The 13477-nt window shown below is 46.0% G+C and overlaps 2 protein-coding genes across 2 annotated transcripts; one reads left to right on the plus strand and one right to left on the minus strand.

Moving 5' to 3' along the window:
- On the plus strand, positions 1–6783 carry LOC6594337 (protein NASP homolog). The gene is made up of 5 exons (XM_026992613.1): positions 1–104; positions 4635–5000; positions 5074–5756; positions 5822–6102; positions 6158–6783. The coding sequence occupies exons 2-5, from the start codon at positions 4669–4671 to the stop codon at positions 6476–6478; spliced, it is 1617 nt and encodes a 538-aa protein (XP_026848414.1). The 5' UTR covers positions 1–104; positions 4635–4668; the 3' UTR covers positions 6479–6783.
- On the minus strand, positions 2212–8634 carry LOC6594338. The gene is made up of 4 exons (XM_002019560.2): positions 7176–8634; positions 6874–7116; positions 3136–3273; positions 2212–3079 (listed from the first exon to the last, which is right to left on the minus strand). Exons 1-4 carry the CDS (start codon positions 8566–8568, stop codon positions 2799–2801), a joined length of 2055 nt encoding a protein of 684 aa, XP_002019596.2. The 5' UTR covers positions 8569–8634; the 3' UTR covers positions 2212–2798.
- Between the last annotated feature and the right edge of the window lie 4843 nt (positions 8635–13477).

The following is a 13477-nucleotide window of genomic DNA, read 5'->3' on the forward strand; positions in this document are numbered from 1 at the left end:
TCCGTATTTTTCGTGCTCTAAAAGTGCTTTCTGTGTACAATTTTAAAGACCATAATTGAGCGAATACGTTTTGCGTACAAACAGTGGAAATAATCAAAGAATTGGTAAGTTATTTGCGCTGTTTCGGTGGCTAAATGCCGATGCACACACACACATTCACTCGCACATATACTGGCACAGCGACACGCGAATTTGCGAATTTCGTTTTGGCCTGGCTCTTGCTTCTGTTGTTGTTGGTAATATGTTGTATGTGCTAAACATTAATTAATTGTCGCAATTTCTGTTTCGCTATAAATATGTGAAACGTGCTGTCGGTATTTGCTTTAATTCAATGGGCAATTGCGTTGCTTTTTTTTTTGCCGGTATTAGTGCATTTGTTGGCGCGGGCGAATGGCGGGCAATTACACACACACACATGCATAAGTGCAGATAGTGGTTTACGTTTATGCGATGTCGGCTTTGGAATTTTGTCTATCAACTAGGAAGTTATTTTAAATAAACGATCATTTAGGGTATCTACTTAGGCTGAATGCCGTTTGTGTAAATACTTTGACACAGTGCGAGTTTTGGTGCAGTTTTTCTGATACCACAACGCGATCAGTACTGCGGGATCGTGGGAAATCTTACATCGGGGGTCACAACTGATCGCGATCGCCAGCAAACGCATAAACTCGGCGTTAAACGGCACACATACAAATACAGACACAGCGCACACACAGGTGAATGAACTTTTTTGCGTTGTTTTGTAATCTCGATTTGTTGCTGTTTTCTGTACTTGTGTGCGAATTTTGTAATTGTTTTCAGAGCGCGCGCAAACAAAACACACATGCCGTTTTTTTTTTCTTTTATTCTCATTTTCTTTTCTCTGCATTGTTTTCAATTTGCCGCCCCTGGCTCTGGATTCTCTGCTGTCTCATTTTGCAGCTGCATTTACACACGAGTTAGCTATTGATCTCGCTCGCTCTCACCCCTCTCTCTTTCTCAGTCTTACTCTCCATCATCTGTCTCGCCAAAAGCTCGCGAAAGTGTCGTGTCTTTAATACCCTTTTAAGAAAGATATATAAATTTAAAAGGCAGTTTGCAAAGTAAAAAAATATGAAACAACTTTTTTACGGGAGTGATGTGGCTGCGAAATTATTTGTTGCTTACAGGAATTCAACCAAATATATTATACCTCTCATAGGCACAATTTAACATTTAGAGTATCCCCAGATTCAGTTGCGAGCCAAACCTTCCTTCTGGTATTTCTTACATTTTTTTTTTATTTTTCGCGCGAGTTCATTTGCATGTTTGTTTAATTTGTTTCCACAGCAGCTCTTCGCAAATGTTAATGAACCTGCAGCCTGCCAGCAGAAATTTGCAATACAATTTTTACCAAAAATGTCATAAATGATCTGTCGATCTGCTATTTATAGAACACAGAAGACACCCATTCCCTAGGAAAACCCTTCAAGAAATACACTCATTTCCTTGTAAACTTTTTCAAAGAAAGTATTTTTCTTGTATTTAAATAATTTTCTTCTTATATTCTTTGTATTTTTTTTGGTTTTAAGGCAAAGCGTTTGCATAAAAATACACTTTTTGTTGTCCATGTTTATTACTTGTAGCTTCTTTTGTTTTGGTTTTTGATGTTTGGTTTTCTATACAATAAGTTTTGTAAACCATGTGATTTAAAGCACTAGATGTTCTCAATACATTTTTGCTGTAAAGCGTCCCTACATTTTGTGTACAACTGTACCCCCGGAGGAGCTCTAAGTATCCGTAAATTTCTACAATTAGTGACATTCTGTTGTGACACTTTCTTAAAATCTTTCCAAATAATGAGCAAGGCGGGAAAATGTAGAAGCCGTTTAGTTGGTAAAAAAGCAGTTCAAAAATGTTACAAGCAGCATTCAACACTAGTTGCTTCTCCTTCTAGCCGTGTTCAGCTGTAGCAACAGTTGAAAGCAGTGAAAGCAGTTCATTGCAGGGGAACTTTTAGCTGTACTTTCCAAGTTCTTTTCCAGTCATTCCCGTACGTTTGAGAGCAGTGCAAGCAGTTTTATTCCGTTTTTGACTATTTGTTTCTCCTAAATTACAGTAATCTTCCAATCATTTGGCATAATTCTAATCAAGTGCCACATACAGAACAGATATTCCCTACTTTCGGTTTGATTAACGCTATTGCAAGCGAAACTGTTTACTAGAAAGCAATTTAAAGCAAAAGCCTCTGTTTTGTGGTTGTTGTTGCTGTTTTCGTGTAAATAAATGTCTCACATTTTACATATGCTTTTAAAGTTAGTTATAGATTTGAATTAGTTTTAGTATTAGTACTGGTGTTGTGTAGAATCGTGTAGAATACAAAAAGGGGTGGAGAGGGTTTACTTGTAAAGATAGAGTGTAAATTGAATTTACATTTTGGTTAAAGTACATAATGTTCCGCAATAATAATTAATTATAGATTAAGTTGTATATAAGAACAAGGCAATTGAGTTTGTTTTTTGTTTTCTTCGTACATTAATGTAAGATTAAGGATTAAGAGCACACGTTGAAGAACGATTCGAAATAAGTTTGAGTATAAATTACACCAAAAGATGGAAACAAAGATAGATAGGTGGAAGCCAGGGGACAGGACTCCGAGACACATTCTACAGAATGTATTTACCCTTGCCCCCACGATGCTCCTTTTGCCGCTGCGACGAGGTGACGGCTGCCAGCAGGAAACTGGAGCTGCCACCGCTGCTGGTGCTATTGGTGCTGCCGTAGCTGCCATAGCTGCTGCCGGCATATCCATAGCCGCCGAGCGGCAGGGCGTTTAGCTAAATCATTAAAGCCGAAAATGGGTTATACCGCATGATCTTTGACAGCAAAATCCACAGCACCGAGGTGATGGCGCACAGCACAACGCCGCCCCATCCCAAGTCCAGGCTCCAGGACGTGAGGAATATCCGTGCGCCCAACAGTGGCTTGGCCATGATGGCCACTCCCCCGGGACGTGCCACAATGCCATCCACAGTGCCATCATAGTCGCTGTCCAGCATTGGGCGTCCCTGCTGTCGCTTAAAATGGATGATCATCAGCGTAAAGAGTGCAAAGAGAGCTGAAAGTATCAGTTTTATCAAAGTTTGAGTGGCTAAAGGATCTCCAAGAACTCACCTGCCAGGAGATACATCACACCTGTGATGAGGATTGCACTGATCTGACGCTGACAGACGCCAAAGGCTCCAACCAAAGCGGCACTGCCCAATATAATGAGGCACACCAATGAGCAGGATATGGAGAGATTTTGCATTCCTAAAAGATGATTTCAATTCGATTAAACCATTCCTGCGACTAGATTCATTAAGATACTGCTTAACTCTGTGGATTATAGTGATTATAGTGTATAATACCAAGAAGATTGATTGGCAAAGCAAAAGCAGAAGGCTGAGATGATGAATAGAGTCTCTAACAGGATTTCCTTATTCCATTGATTGGAAAAGTTCATGGAAATTCATAGAATTAGCAGCAATCTAATGTATAATCATGACAACAGCTTGCACTGCTTAAAGCTGTATTGTTTCCAATACTGAAACTGGAATTAAAGCAGTGGAGAAGCAGTAGGGATGGGAAGCCTGGAATCATGGAAAGTTTCTCCCTTAAGGTTTAAAATCATTTTCTATAGCCCTTAAATTCATTTGTGGCCATAAATAAAAGATACTTCTTCAATTTCCGCTCAAACACTCTCCGGGGGCGCACACACACACACACACACACCTGGAAAACCAATTACCCAATAGACGACTCTTTTTCCGACACTACCAGCAATTAAATCTCATATGTGTGGTGTTGGTGGCAGCTCCCACGGAACCATAAAATGGCTGGGAAAAGTGGCAAATGCGATTTTTAGAACGCATGGAAGGGAGGAAGAGGGATGGTCGGTCGGTAGGGGACGCAAAAAGGTAGATGAACCAAACCACTTGGTGACCTATATTTCCCCAACCACTTGCACCTCTACCTTCGGGGCTCCCTTTGCTGCCCTGCCACTTGCTGTACCTCTGGCTTTCCGTTTCCACGAGGCATGCACCTATCGACACGGACATGTTTCATCTGTTGTGGGCTGGCAGGAAGGAGCTACAGCACGGGACTATATTGACAATATAGGAAACCGGAGGCAAACTCGGTTAGCTTTTGCGGTAATTACTTTATATAGTAGACGGTGCTATTACAAGGCCACAGGACACATTCGGTTATGCTCCTCCTCTGGGCATTTGTTGCTGTCTTTGGTTTTCATTTTTATCTGCTCTGCTCTGTTCTATGGGATTTTGCCGACTCTCTCCGCTGCTGGTGGAAATGGGATTTGCGGTAATGACTTGTGAAATGTGCGACAGCTTGGAGCCAACATTTTAAGCCAGAATAAATGGTAAAATGGTCCAAGAAAGCAAGCGAAAGCGGGGGAGTAACGCGAAAATGCCATTTAAAAATTGTGTTTTACAAAAATAAACACACATTTACTGGTGGTCTTCTACATACATCGAAAGTGACGTCTAGGGCACACAACCTACAAATGTTGTTTAGGGTTTCAAGGAATGAAGGAAGGGTCTACAAAATGAGGATAAACCAAAGGAAAACAAAGCCAACAAAGCTAACCCTCCTATCTCCTAACTCTTTTCCAGATCTATCTACTTTCTGCTGCAATCAATATAAAAAATGTCTGCTGAAGCTGAAGCCATTGTCACAACGGCCGCTGCCGATGCCTCCACATCACCGACAAAAATCAAGAAAGTAGCCGCCGTCGATGCAGACACCACACCCGACAACGCTGTGCCCGTGGCCACAGATGGCGCCTCCGAGGGAAACGGCAAGGTGGAGCAAGAGCGCGCCGAAAAAATACTCAAGGGCAAGGAGCTCTTTAGCCAGGGATCGCGCAATTTCCTGGTCAAGAGCTACGATGAGGCCGCCGATGAATTGAGCCAGGTGTGCCAGCTGTACGAGGAGGTTTACGGCGAGCTGGCCGATGAATTGGGGCAGCCCCTGCTGCTGTGAGTGGATGACACAGATGATGGAGAGCGGTTGTAACTTTATTAATATCGTATAATTTGTCCCTCCCGGTAGATATGCCAAGGCGCTGATTGCCATGGCTCTGGATGAGAACAAAGTGATTGATGTGCCCGATGAGGCAGCCGATGACGATGATGAGGATATGGACGATGACGATGATGCTGGGGACGAAGCAGGGGAAGCTGCAGAGTCCAAGAAAGAAGCTGGCGAGGACAAGAAGGAGGCAGGCGAGGCCAAGAAGGAGGCAAGCGAGGCCAAAGAAGCGGCAGAGTCGAAGAAGGAAGCCGAGCCATCCAAGAAGGAAGCCAATGGCGCCGGCAGCACAAATGGCAAGGCGTTGGATAGCATCAAGGAGGCCTCCGATGAAGCCGATTCCACTGTAGATGCCCCAACAGATGAGAAGAATGCCAAGAAATCATCCACAGGAGTCGAAGAAGTTAGCAGCAGCAATGGCGGTGCCACGGTCAACGATGATGAGCGTCCCAGCACCTCGAATGGTGAGGCTGCAGCCAGTCCCAGCAATGGAGCTGCGGCTTCAGCCGGAGGAGAGGATGAGGAGGAGACCGAAGAGGGCGTCAGTGGCAGTCTCCAGTTGGCCTGGGAGATCTTGGAGGCAGCTGCCAAGATCTTTTTGCGCCAGGGCCTCAACGGCCTTCCCTATTTGGCAGAGGTTCAAACTGAATTGGCAAATATTGAATTCGAGAATGGGATCCTTGAGGCGGCACGTGAGGATTACGGTGAGTTACTACTTGAGCAAAGATACTTCATTTACTGATTGTGGAATGGAATTTGAATTTTTCAGAAAAAGCACTCTTAATTCTAAGCGATCTCCCAACTAAGAATCGCCGGGCACTCGCCGAGCTGCACTACAAGATCGGCCTGACATTTTTGATGGCACAGCAAAACAAGGAAGGAGCCGCCTCGCTGCGTCTCTCCAGTGCCTTGATTGAGGAGGAAATAACAGAGATCAAGGAGAAAGAGGAGCCCCTCAGTGATCGCGAGAAGAACAATATGTTGGATTTGGAGGAGACCAAGCAGGAGATATTGGCCAAAATACAGGAAATTGAAGAGATGCAGGCTCAGGTAAGGGAAACGATACATTTTCCTGTATAATTATTAATTTAAAACCAATTTTCAGACCATTGCTGAGGTGCGTGCGGCTTTGGATAGCTACATCAAGCCAATGGGCAGTGGCAGTAGCAGCAGCGGGGGCGCCAGCAGCAACGATGCTGCTGCGTCTTCATCCACCAATGGGGCGGCCAGCTCTCCATCACCGTCATCATCGTCCAGTGCTGCTGCTACTTCTGCTGTTGCTGCCACCTCGTCCTCGTCGACCATTAGCAGCAGTTCCACCGCCAAGCCCACCGATATTACGCATTTGATTAAGCGCAAGAAGCCCGAGGAGCCTGGCTCTGAGGCCGAGGCCCTGTGCTCGCCGGCCAAGCGTCCCGCCTTGTAGGAAAAGCAGCGGCACATTCCAGTGGCACACACTCAATCACCCCCCACACATCAGCTACTTAAACCACCCATCCCTCGACCCTCAACCCATGATAGAAACACCTTTTTCACACACTTGCATTTTATAAAACACAAGCACACTGTCACTGTCCCCATGCTTTCCCCCTATTATGCTCCTATTTATGCTTTTTGTTTGCTGTTTTTTCTACCAAAATTCTCTGTAAGTCTCTGTAAGTTTAAAATCACAATTTAGTGCGTAAGAAAGTGCGTAAAAATAAACGAATGTTTTGTATTAAACAAAAGGAACGGAGAGGAATAGAGTGGGCTGGAAGACAGTGGAGAGTGGAGAGTTCATGGATTCATGGATTCAGGACGGATTGGCGACCAGATACGTACTCAGATGCGGCTGCAGAGTGATGACCTGTGACTCACTGTGCTGCCAATCGTTGCGCTGCTCCTCCCCGCGTGCATTCTCCATGGAGCCCGCCAGATAGTTGACACATGGAGGGGCTCCTCGTGGGAATTTCGGATTGCGCCGCAGCTCCTGCAGCTGCTGGATGGGCAGATCAATGCACAGGGTCCAGATCCCGCCGTGCATGGGCACCAGGAATACAGAGTCGCGACGAAATCGATGATCGGCTGGAGGATGGCAAGAAAGATGTACAGGATTACGATATAGATATAGGACCAGGACATACCTCTCTTATCCGGCTTGAGCATGGCCACCTGGTCCTCTAGCAGCCACTCCAGATGCAGACCCGAACGATTCGAGTAACGATCCAGACTATTACGATCCCATGTGACATGCTCCCAGTGATCCGTCATGATGGCAGCACACAGCATGGCCGTGGCACTGGTGGTCATCAGAAGGGTGACAAAGAGAAACAGCACCGGCGGCGGACCCATGCAGCAGGTGGAGCAGCAGGCGCTGCCCCCCGCCGTACTGCCCATGCCCAGGCCGTCCATTTGTGAGCCCAGGGATGTGGGGGAACCACTGCCGCCGCTACCACGACGTTGGATTACCTTCGCGCAGCTGTTCTGCCTCAACAGGATGCTGTTGCTGCGCCTCAGACTCTCGACGGCCGCTGCCGCAACGGCGGATGTGGCTGCGTTTGCGCCCGAATTTCCTGCGTCGAACTGCAAGGAGCCGCCGACCACGGAGGAGGGATGCTCATAAATGCTGTTGTGGCGACTGGGTGCAAAATAGTAGCAGGTGGTTTGCCTGGGCTCCGTTAACTGCTGCTCGCCGCCGGGGAGATCCTCCTCATTGCTGCTGGAGTAGACGATCGACTGCTTGAACTGATTCGAGTAGCAGTTCTGCTTGAAGCTCTGCGATCCCTGCGGATGCTGCTGCTGCTGGATGTACAGAGCCTCGTAGTCGCAGTGATGCGGATTGCGATAGATGACGGGCCAGGAGCGTGTGGTCTTTGAGTTGCGGCTATAACGATTGCTTGTGGAGGCTCCTGTCGATGGGCCTGCGGCAGCGGTACTGGCACTGGCACTGGGCTCCTCCTCCACGAGCGGTGTCAGTTCGTTGGGTGGCTCGCACGACGCCTCCAAAGTCAGGGGTAACTTCTGTAGCGGTTCCCGTTCCCGTTCGCTGTCCAAATCCAAATCCTGATCCTCCTGCTGCTGCTGCTGCTGCTGGTGAACGATGGTGGTCGTGGCCAACTGGCGCTGAAGCACGTTCTTCGCGGCCACACTGCTGGCACTAGCCGCTGCCAAGCTGAAGTCCTCCTCCTCGACCAGAGTGGCGCCGCCCACAGCAGGGCCTATGCCTGAAGGCGTGGAGAAAATGCTGTTAGACGACGACGACTGTGCCTGTGGCTGGGAGCGACTGCGCTGGAGCAGCGCAAAGTGTTTCGCATTGCTCTGTGCCGCCTGTTGCTGTGGCTGTGGCTGGGGCTGTGGCTGGGGCTGTTGTGCGATCGAGATGGGACTCGGCAGCGGCAACGGTGCCTCATGGAGGAGGCCCCCACTGGTGGGCGATGTGATGCTCACTTCCGGCACACACGTAACCTTGTACCGACTGCCGCTGCCAATGCCAGCGCCCAGATTGACGGTGGCATGGCCATGGCCCTTCGAGCGCATCAGTCATAAGTCGCTCGAGTCGCGCTTCTTGATCTTATTGAGGCTCATATTGTGGTTCGTGGTGGTGGCGATGGTGCCGGTGGCTGTGGCTTTGGTGGCGATGGTGGTTTGCTTTTGGTTTTTGCTTGGAATGTTTCTTGAATTTGTCGTATGGATGGTTGGTTTGGTTTGGTTGTCTGTCTGTTTCGTGTGGCTAAGAGTGTGCGGCGCCTAAAAGTCTACTATGCAAAATGGAACTTTGCGCGGGTGCCTCGACAAAAGAAATTTCTATGATTTTTGTATCTACTTAGCGGCGTTTGTTCTTGTAGATGTTTGTTGTTTCTATATTTTTCTTGTTCTATATTTGTTGTAGTTTTTGCTTGTAGTTTTGTTTGTTGTTTTGTTTGTTGTTTTGTTTATTGTTGCGGCAAAACAACACGCCTTGTTTTAGCCTTTACGTTTTGTTTGCGAGTATTTTTACCAATTTACAGTTTTTTTTAATGATTTTTTGATTCTGTTGCTCTTTCTTTTACTACATTTAGCTTGAAAGCTATATTAAAAAAAAGAAAAGAAGTAGAAGATAACAAATGTACAACATGAGTTTTGAAGGAGAGTTAGCAGGAGACAAAGACGACAGACAGATACGAAAGATACCAGAAAGTTACGCTACAAATGGTTTAAATACGGAGGGAGAGAGTGTGCTAGAGATGAGAGAAGAAGTTATCGTGCAATCGATAGACTGTGTGCAGGTGAGAGGAATAGATAGATAGTGATATATTGAGATAGTGTTAGTTATCGTGCTATCGATACATTATCGAGTGCTAAGAAGCAACTACCGTGCTAATTTTTGTTGTTCCATTGAAAAAAGCATGCGTTCAAAATAAATCCATTATAAAAGATAACTCCATTTGCCATTTCTTGCCTAATGGACCCTAAAAATGCTTCAAATTGCATTTTAAATTCATTACGAATTATGACCCCCCAACTGGAATTTAATCTAATTTCATAGTTTTCCAACTCCAGACACAGCCAAATATTCGGCAAAAAATTTGAATTGGCGCTGAGTAGCCGAAAAATTCAATTGTACGCGACCCGGATCCGAGCCGAATGGAGGCTGTTGCATATTACATGAGGCTCTCCGGACCCAGCTCCCAGCTCAGCGGATATCCGCTGGCCAGGCTTTTGGCTTTCAGCCTGATGGTTGGGGCTTGGCTTGGATTCCTCTAGCCTGGCTGCCGCTCTTCTCCCATTTTCGCCACGAACAAATTGAATTTGCTGTGTGTGTGCGGCCCGGCCGCCCATTAGGAGGTGCACCTGGTGTGTGATAGACCCCGAAACGGAACTCTCTAGTCATATGGGGATGTTTATGCGGGCTCTGGATCCACCGCATATACACCTGGTTTACCCCGGCAGCCAGGCCTGCCATCGGTCCGCATATCATTTGCTTTTGGTCTCCGCTCCGCTGCTAAGTTTTCGTGTTTGCTTTTTTGTGGTCCGGCAGCTGGGATTGCAGCAAGTGGTTTTGCTTTCGACTTTGCTTTGTGGCTGCCACGAGAGTACGGCAGAATGAGTTTTAATTTTCATTTTAATGAAACACTTGCACATTCGGTTTGCCGAGTGCAGAGCACGAATTAGGCCAACTTTTGCTGGTTGAAGTGGTATTTCAATGTGAAAAGCGGCTAAAGCGATTTAAAATGCCTTAATTAGATGCTGGAATTTAATGGAATATTTGATTTTTGGCGTATTTTAGTGGTATGTATATTTGTGATTGCAAAGTTATGTAAATAGAAAAAGCTGAACATTTGATGAAATATTTTAATTTTCTATAGAATTGGGTAATTTTTGCACACATTCTGATGGCGGAAATTGAAAAAAGCTTAAACAATAAATTAAAGCAGTTGAAAATTCCATAATTTATCCGTGGATTTAATTGCAAGTAATCCCATGGCTTTGTGTTGTAGAATGGAGTGAATTTAGGCATAAATTCTACAGGATTACAGGTAAATATATTACTGTTGGACCATTGAATAGTTTTATAGATATAATGGGACTCCCCTCGAAAGAAGAGATGCCGCTAAATGATTTTAAAGTGCCAATCACTTGGCACCGAAATGTATGCTATGAAAAAAAACATTCGCACATCATCGACAGGCGACCGCAGGATCAGCAGCTGGCACGTGCTCGGGGCTCAAGCCTCTTTTCGTGGCACATTCTCACGGCTCGTTTGGCTTGTTCAATTCTTAATGGAAACGTAATAAGAAATAAGCCGCCACTCGACTCGTTTGCATAATTGATCAAGTGGCACACGTGCTGGGGCAGACCGTGTGGGTCGTCTCAGTTCTGGTTTGGTCAGTGGCTCAGAGGCCAGGGGTCAGAGCGAGCAGCTGAAATTAATTAAAACGCATGATAAGCATCCTGAAGCCTGTCAGCCAGCTCTGTGGCAGATGCAACCACACACACACACACACACAGCGCCGTGCTGGGGCAGCACGGGGGGAGGCATGGGAATAATTTGATTATGCCAGAGAGTTGGCCACTTGACAGTCGGTTCAGCACTTCCTTTCAGAGAGGCAAAGAGTCTGGTCTGCCTGCAGCCTCAATGTCACACACTTACGCAATGCAATTGGCAGCCGACACGTTCCACATACACACATACACACACACACACACACAGAGGCAGGCTGCAGCTGCAGCAGCTTCAACGCAGTGTACGTGAGAGTTTTACACAAAAGTTGGCGAAAAGTACAGCAGCAGCCCCCAAACATGGGGTACTTAAAGCGAGAAAGCGAAGAGGATGGGATGGGGTCCCTTGTGACTGTGGCTGTATGTGTGTGGTTGAGCTTGCCACAGAATGGGGAGAACTGTGGAGAATCGTGGAGAACGCTTGTGGCCTTGTTTACACTTCTAACGAGTAAAAGACGATGAAGCAAAACCGGAAGACAAAGCAGAAGGAGGTCTTGAGAAAACTTTAGAGAATATTTGCCATAGCAGAAAGTTCTGAATAAAACGGGGACTTGGGTTGATTCTTAGTTTACCGAAAACTGAGAACTAAAGGATAGTTATGTCGACGGATATCTGCCACAGGGCTTCAGTACATAAACTTTTTCTTAGAACCCCCGCGAATATCACTTCATTAGTTTTTATAAGGAGTGAAACCCCATTTCATTGCTCAAGGATTCAACGACTATTCCCTGAGCTCTCTGCCATGCGGACATTACCCTTAAACATCCACATGTATCCTCTTGTTTCTGCCACTTCGGCGGTGGGGTTTTCCCCCAAGCAACCATTTTTATGGGAGTCGCCTTATGGCTAATGTCTTTATTTTTTATGCAGGCAATTAAAAAGAACACTTAACATACATATTCGCCTTACACATGTGGCTCTGGCTGTGGCAGTGGTGCCTTTTGTTGTATTTGTTATAGTTGTTTCCTGGGCAACGCGGCCACGCGGTCGCCTTGACAATCAGCGAACAGCGACAGCAACAGCAGCAACAGCAAAAAGAGGAACGAACTACAACGAATGGAGGCCCCAAAAAAGGGGGTCAACAATAAATTAAGAGTCCAAGCAGACACTGGGGTTCTGCCAGCGTCCTGCCTTCCTGCCTCTGAACAAATGACGCAATGCAAATGAAAAATAATGAGCGAACATTTGGTCAGAAAAAGAACAGGAACGGGAGCTGGAGCTCAGTGTGCCAGGGACCAGGGACCAGGATAAGGCCAGTAACAGAAGGAAAGTCCAGGAGTCCAACCGCAACCGCAAGAAAGAAATCGTTGCCTGCTTTTGGGCGGAGCACGTAAAACTTTCTTCTGCAGTTCCTCCCGCAGGCACCGGCCACCTCCTGCAACTCAGAGCTTCCTTCTTGCTCTCGATGCACTTCGGAGGATGGATTCTCCGCAGGCGGGCACGATACTTGCCACTGCGGATGCGGGAGCTGTGCCCAAGTTGAAGTTTCTTTTGGCTTTTCGTACGACTGTGGCCCAAGTTATTTATTTAGTATTTCTGGCTGCTGCTGCCTCGCACAGAAAGTTGCCCAACTAATTAAAACTAATCTTATGCAATTTCTGGGTAATTATGCACATAAATCACACCATGGGGAAGGTGGTGTGAACAAGGACAGAGAGCAAGAGACTGCTGCCAAAATATGTGAAATTGAATTAAAGGCTGACTCAAGATTTGACTTTGGGGGAAAGTTTTCAAGTCAAAATGGTTAAGTGTTTATTGGTTTAAATTAAAATTATAATAGGGTGATGTACTGAGCAGAAGTACTTTATAATTCATCTGTATCTGCATGTGATTGGGGACTATAATATTAAGGCCATAAGAAGACTCTACTCGTACTCCTTTGGTCATCAAAATAGCCTTTCAATAATGCATAGATAAATCGACATTGCAGCCATGGAATACATTTCACTTGAAGCCAAATACCACTTATATAATTATAGGGACAAACTATCACTTAAATATCTTCATATCCCTTTGGCTTGGTCATTAATTCATGGGTGTCCCACATGCACACACACACACTCATGGCATTCGAGCCGTAATTTAGTCAAAAGCAGCTACCAGCTAACAGTTTTTATCCTCTTAGCCTTGTGTGTTTTTTTCCTGGCTCCAATGACGTAGAAAACATTTCCACCAAATTAATGGGCTGTCACACACACAGACGTGTGTATGTGCCAAAGGGAAAAAACTAGATAAAAGCAGTTAATTTTGTAAAATGCCAACATGCAACAGAGTTCTCTGCAACCACTCCCTCCACTCCCTATCCGTATGTGTGGCATTAATATGAGATTTCATATTTTTTCCCGCCCCCCAGATGGCAGATGACGGGGGGGAGCCGGCGGAGTGCCATAAATGTAATCCCTCTCTAATTGCAATCTGCACTACACTGGACATGTATGTATGCATCTACCATACGGTTGCTGGGATT

This window comes from Drosophila persimilis, unplaced genomic scaffold (genome assembly GCF_003286085.1).
Source record: "Drosophila persimilis strain 14011-0111.01,24,50 unplaced genomic scaffold, DperRS2 tig00000000-arrow-pilon, whole genome shotgun sequence".
In the NCBI taxonomy this organism is placed as follows: domain Eukaryota; kingdom Metazoa; phylum Arthropoda; class Insecta; order Diptera; family Drosophilidae; genus Drosophila; species Drosophila persimilis.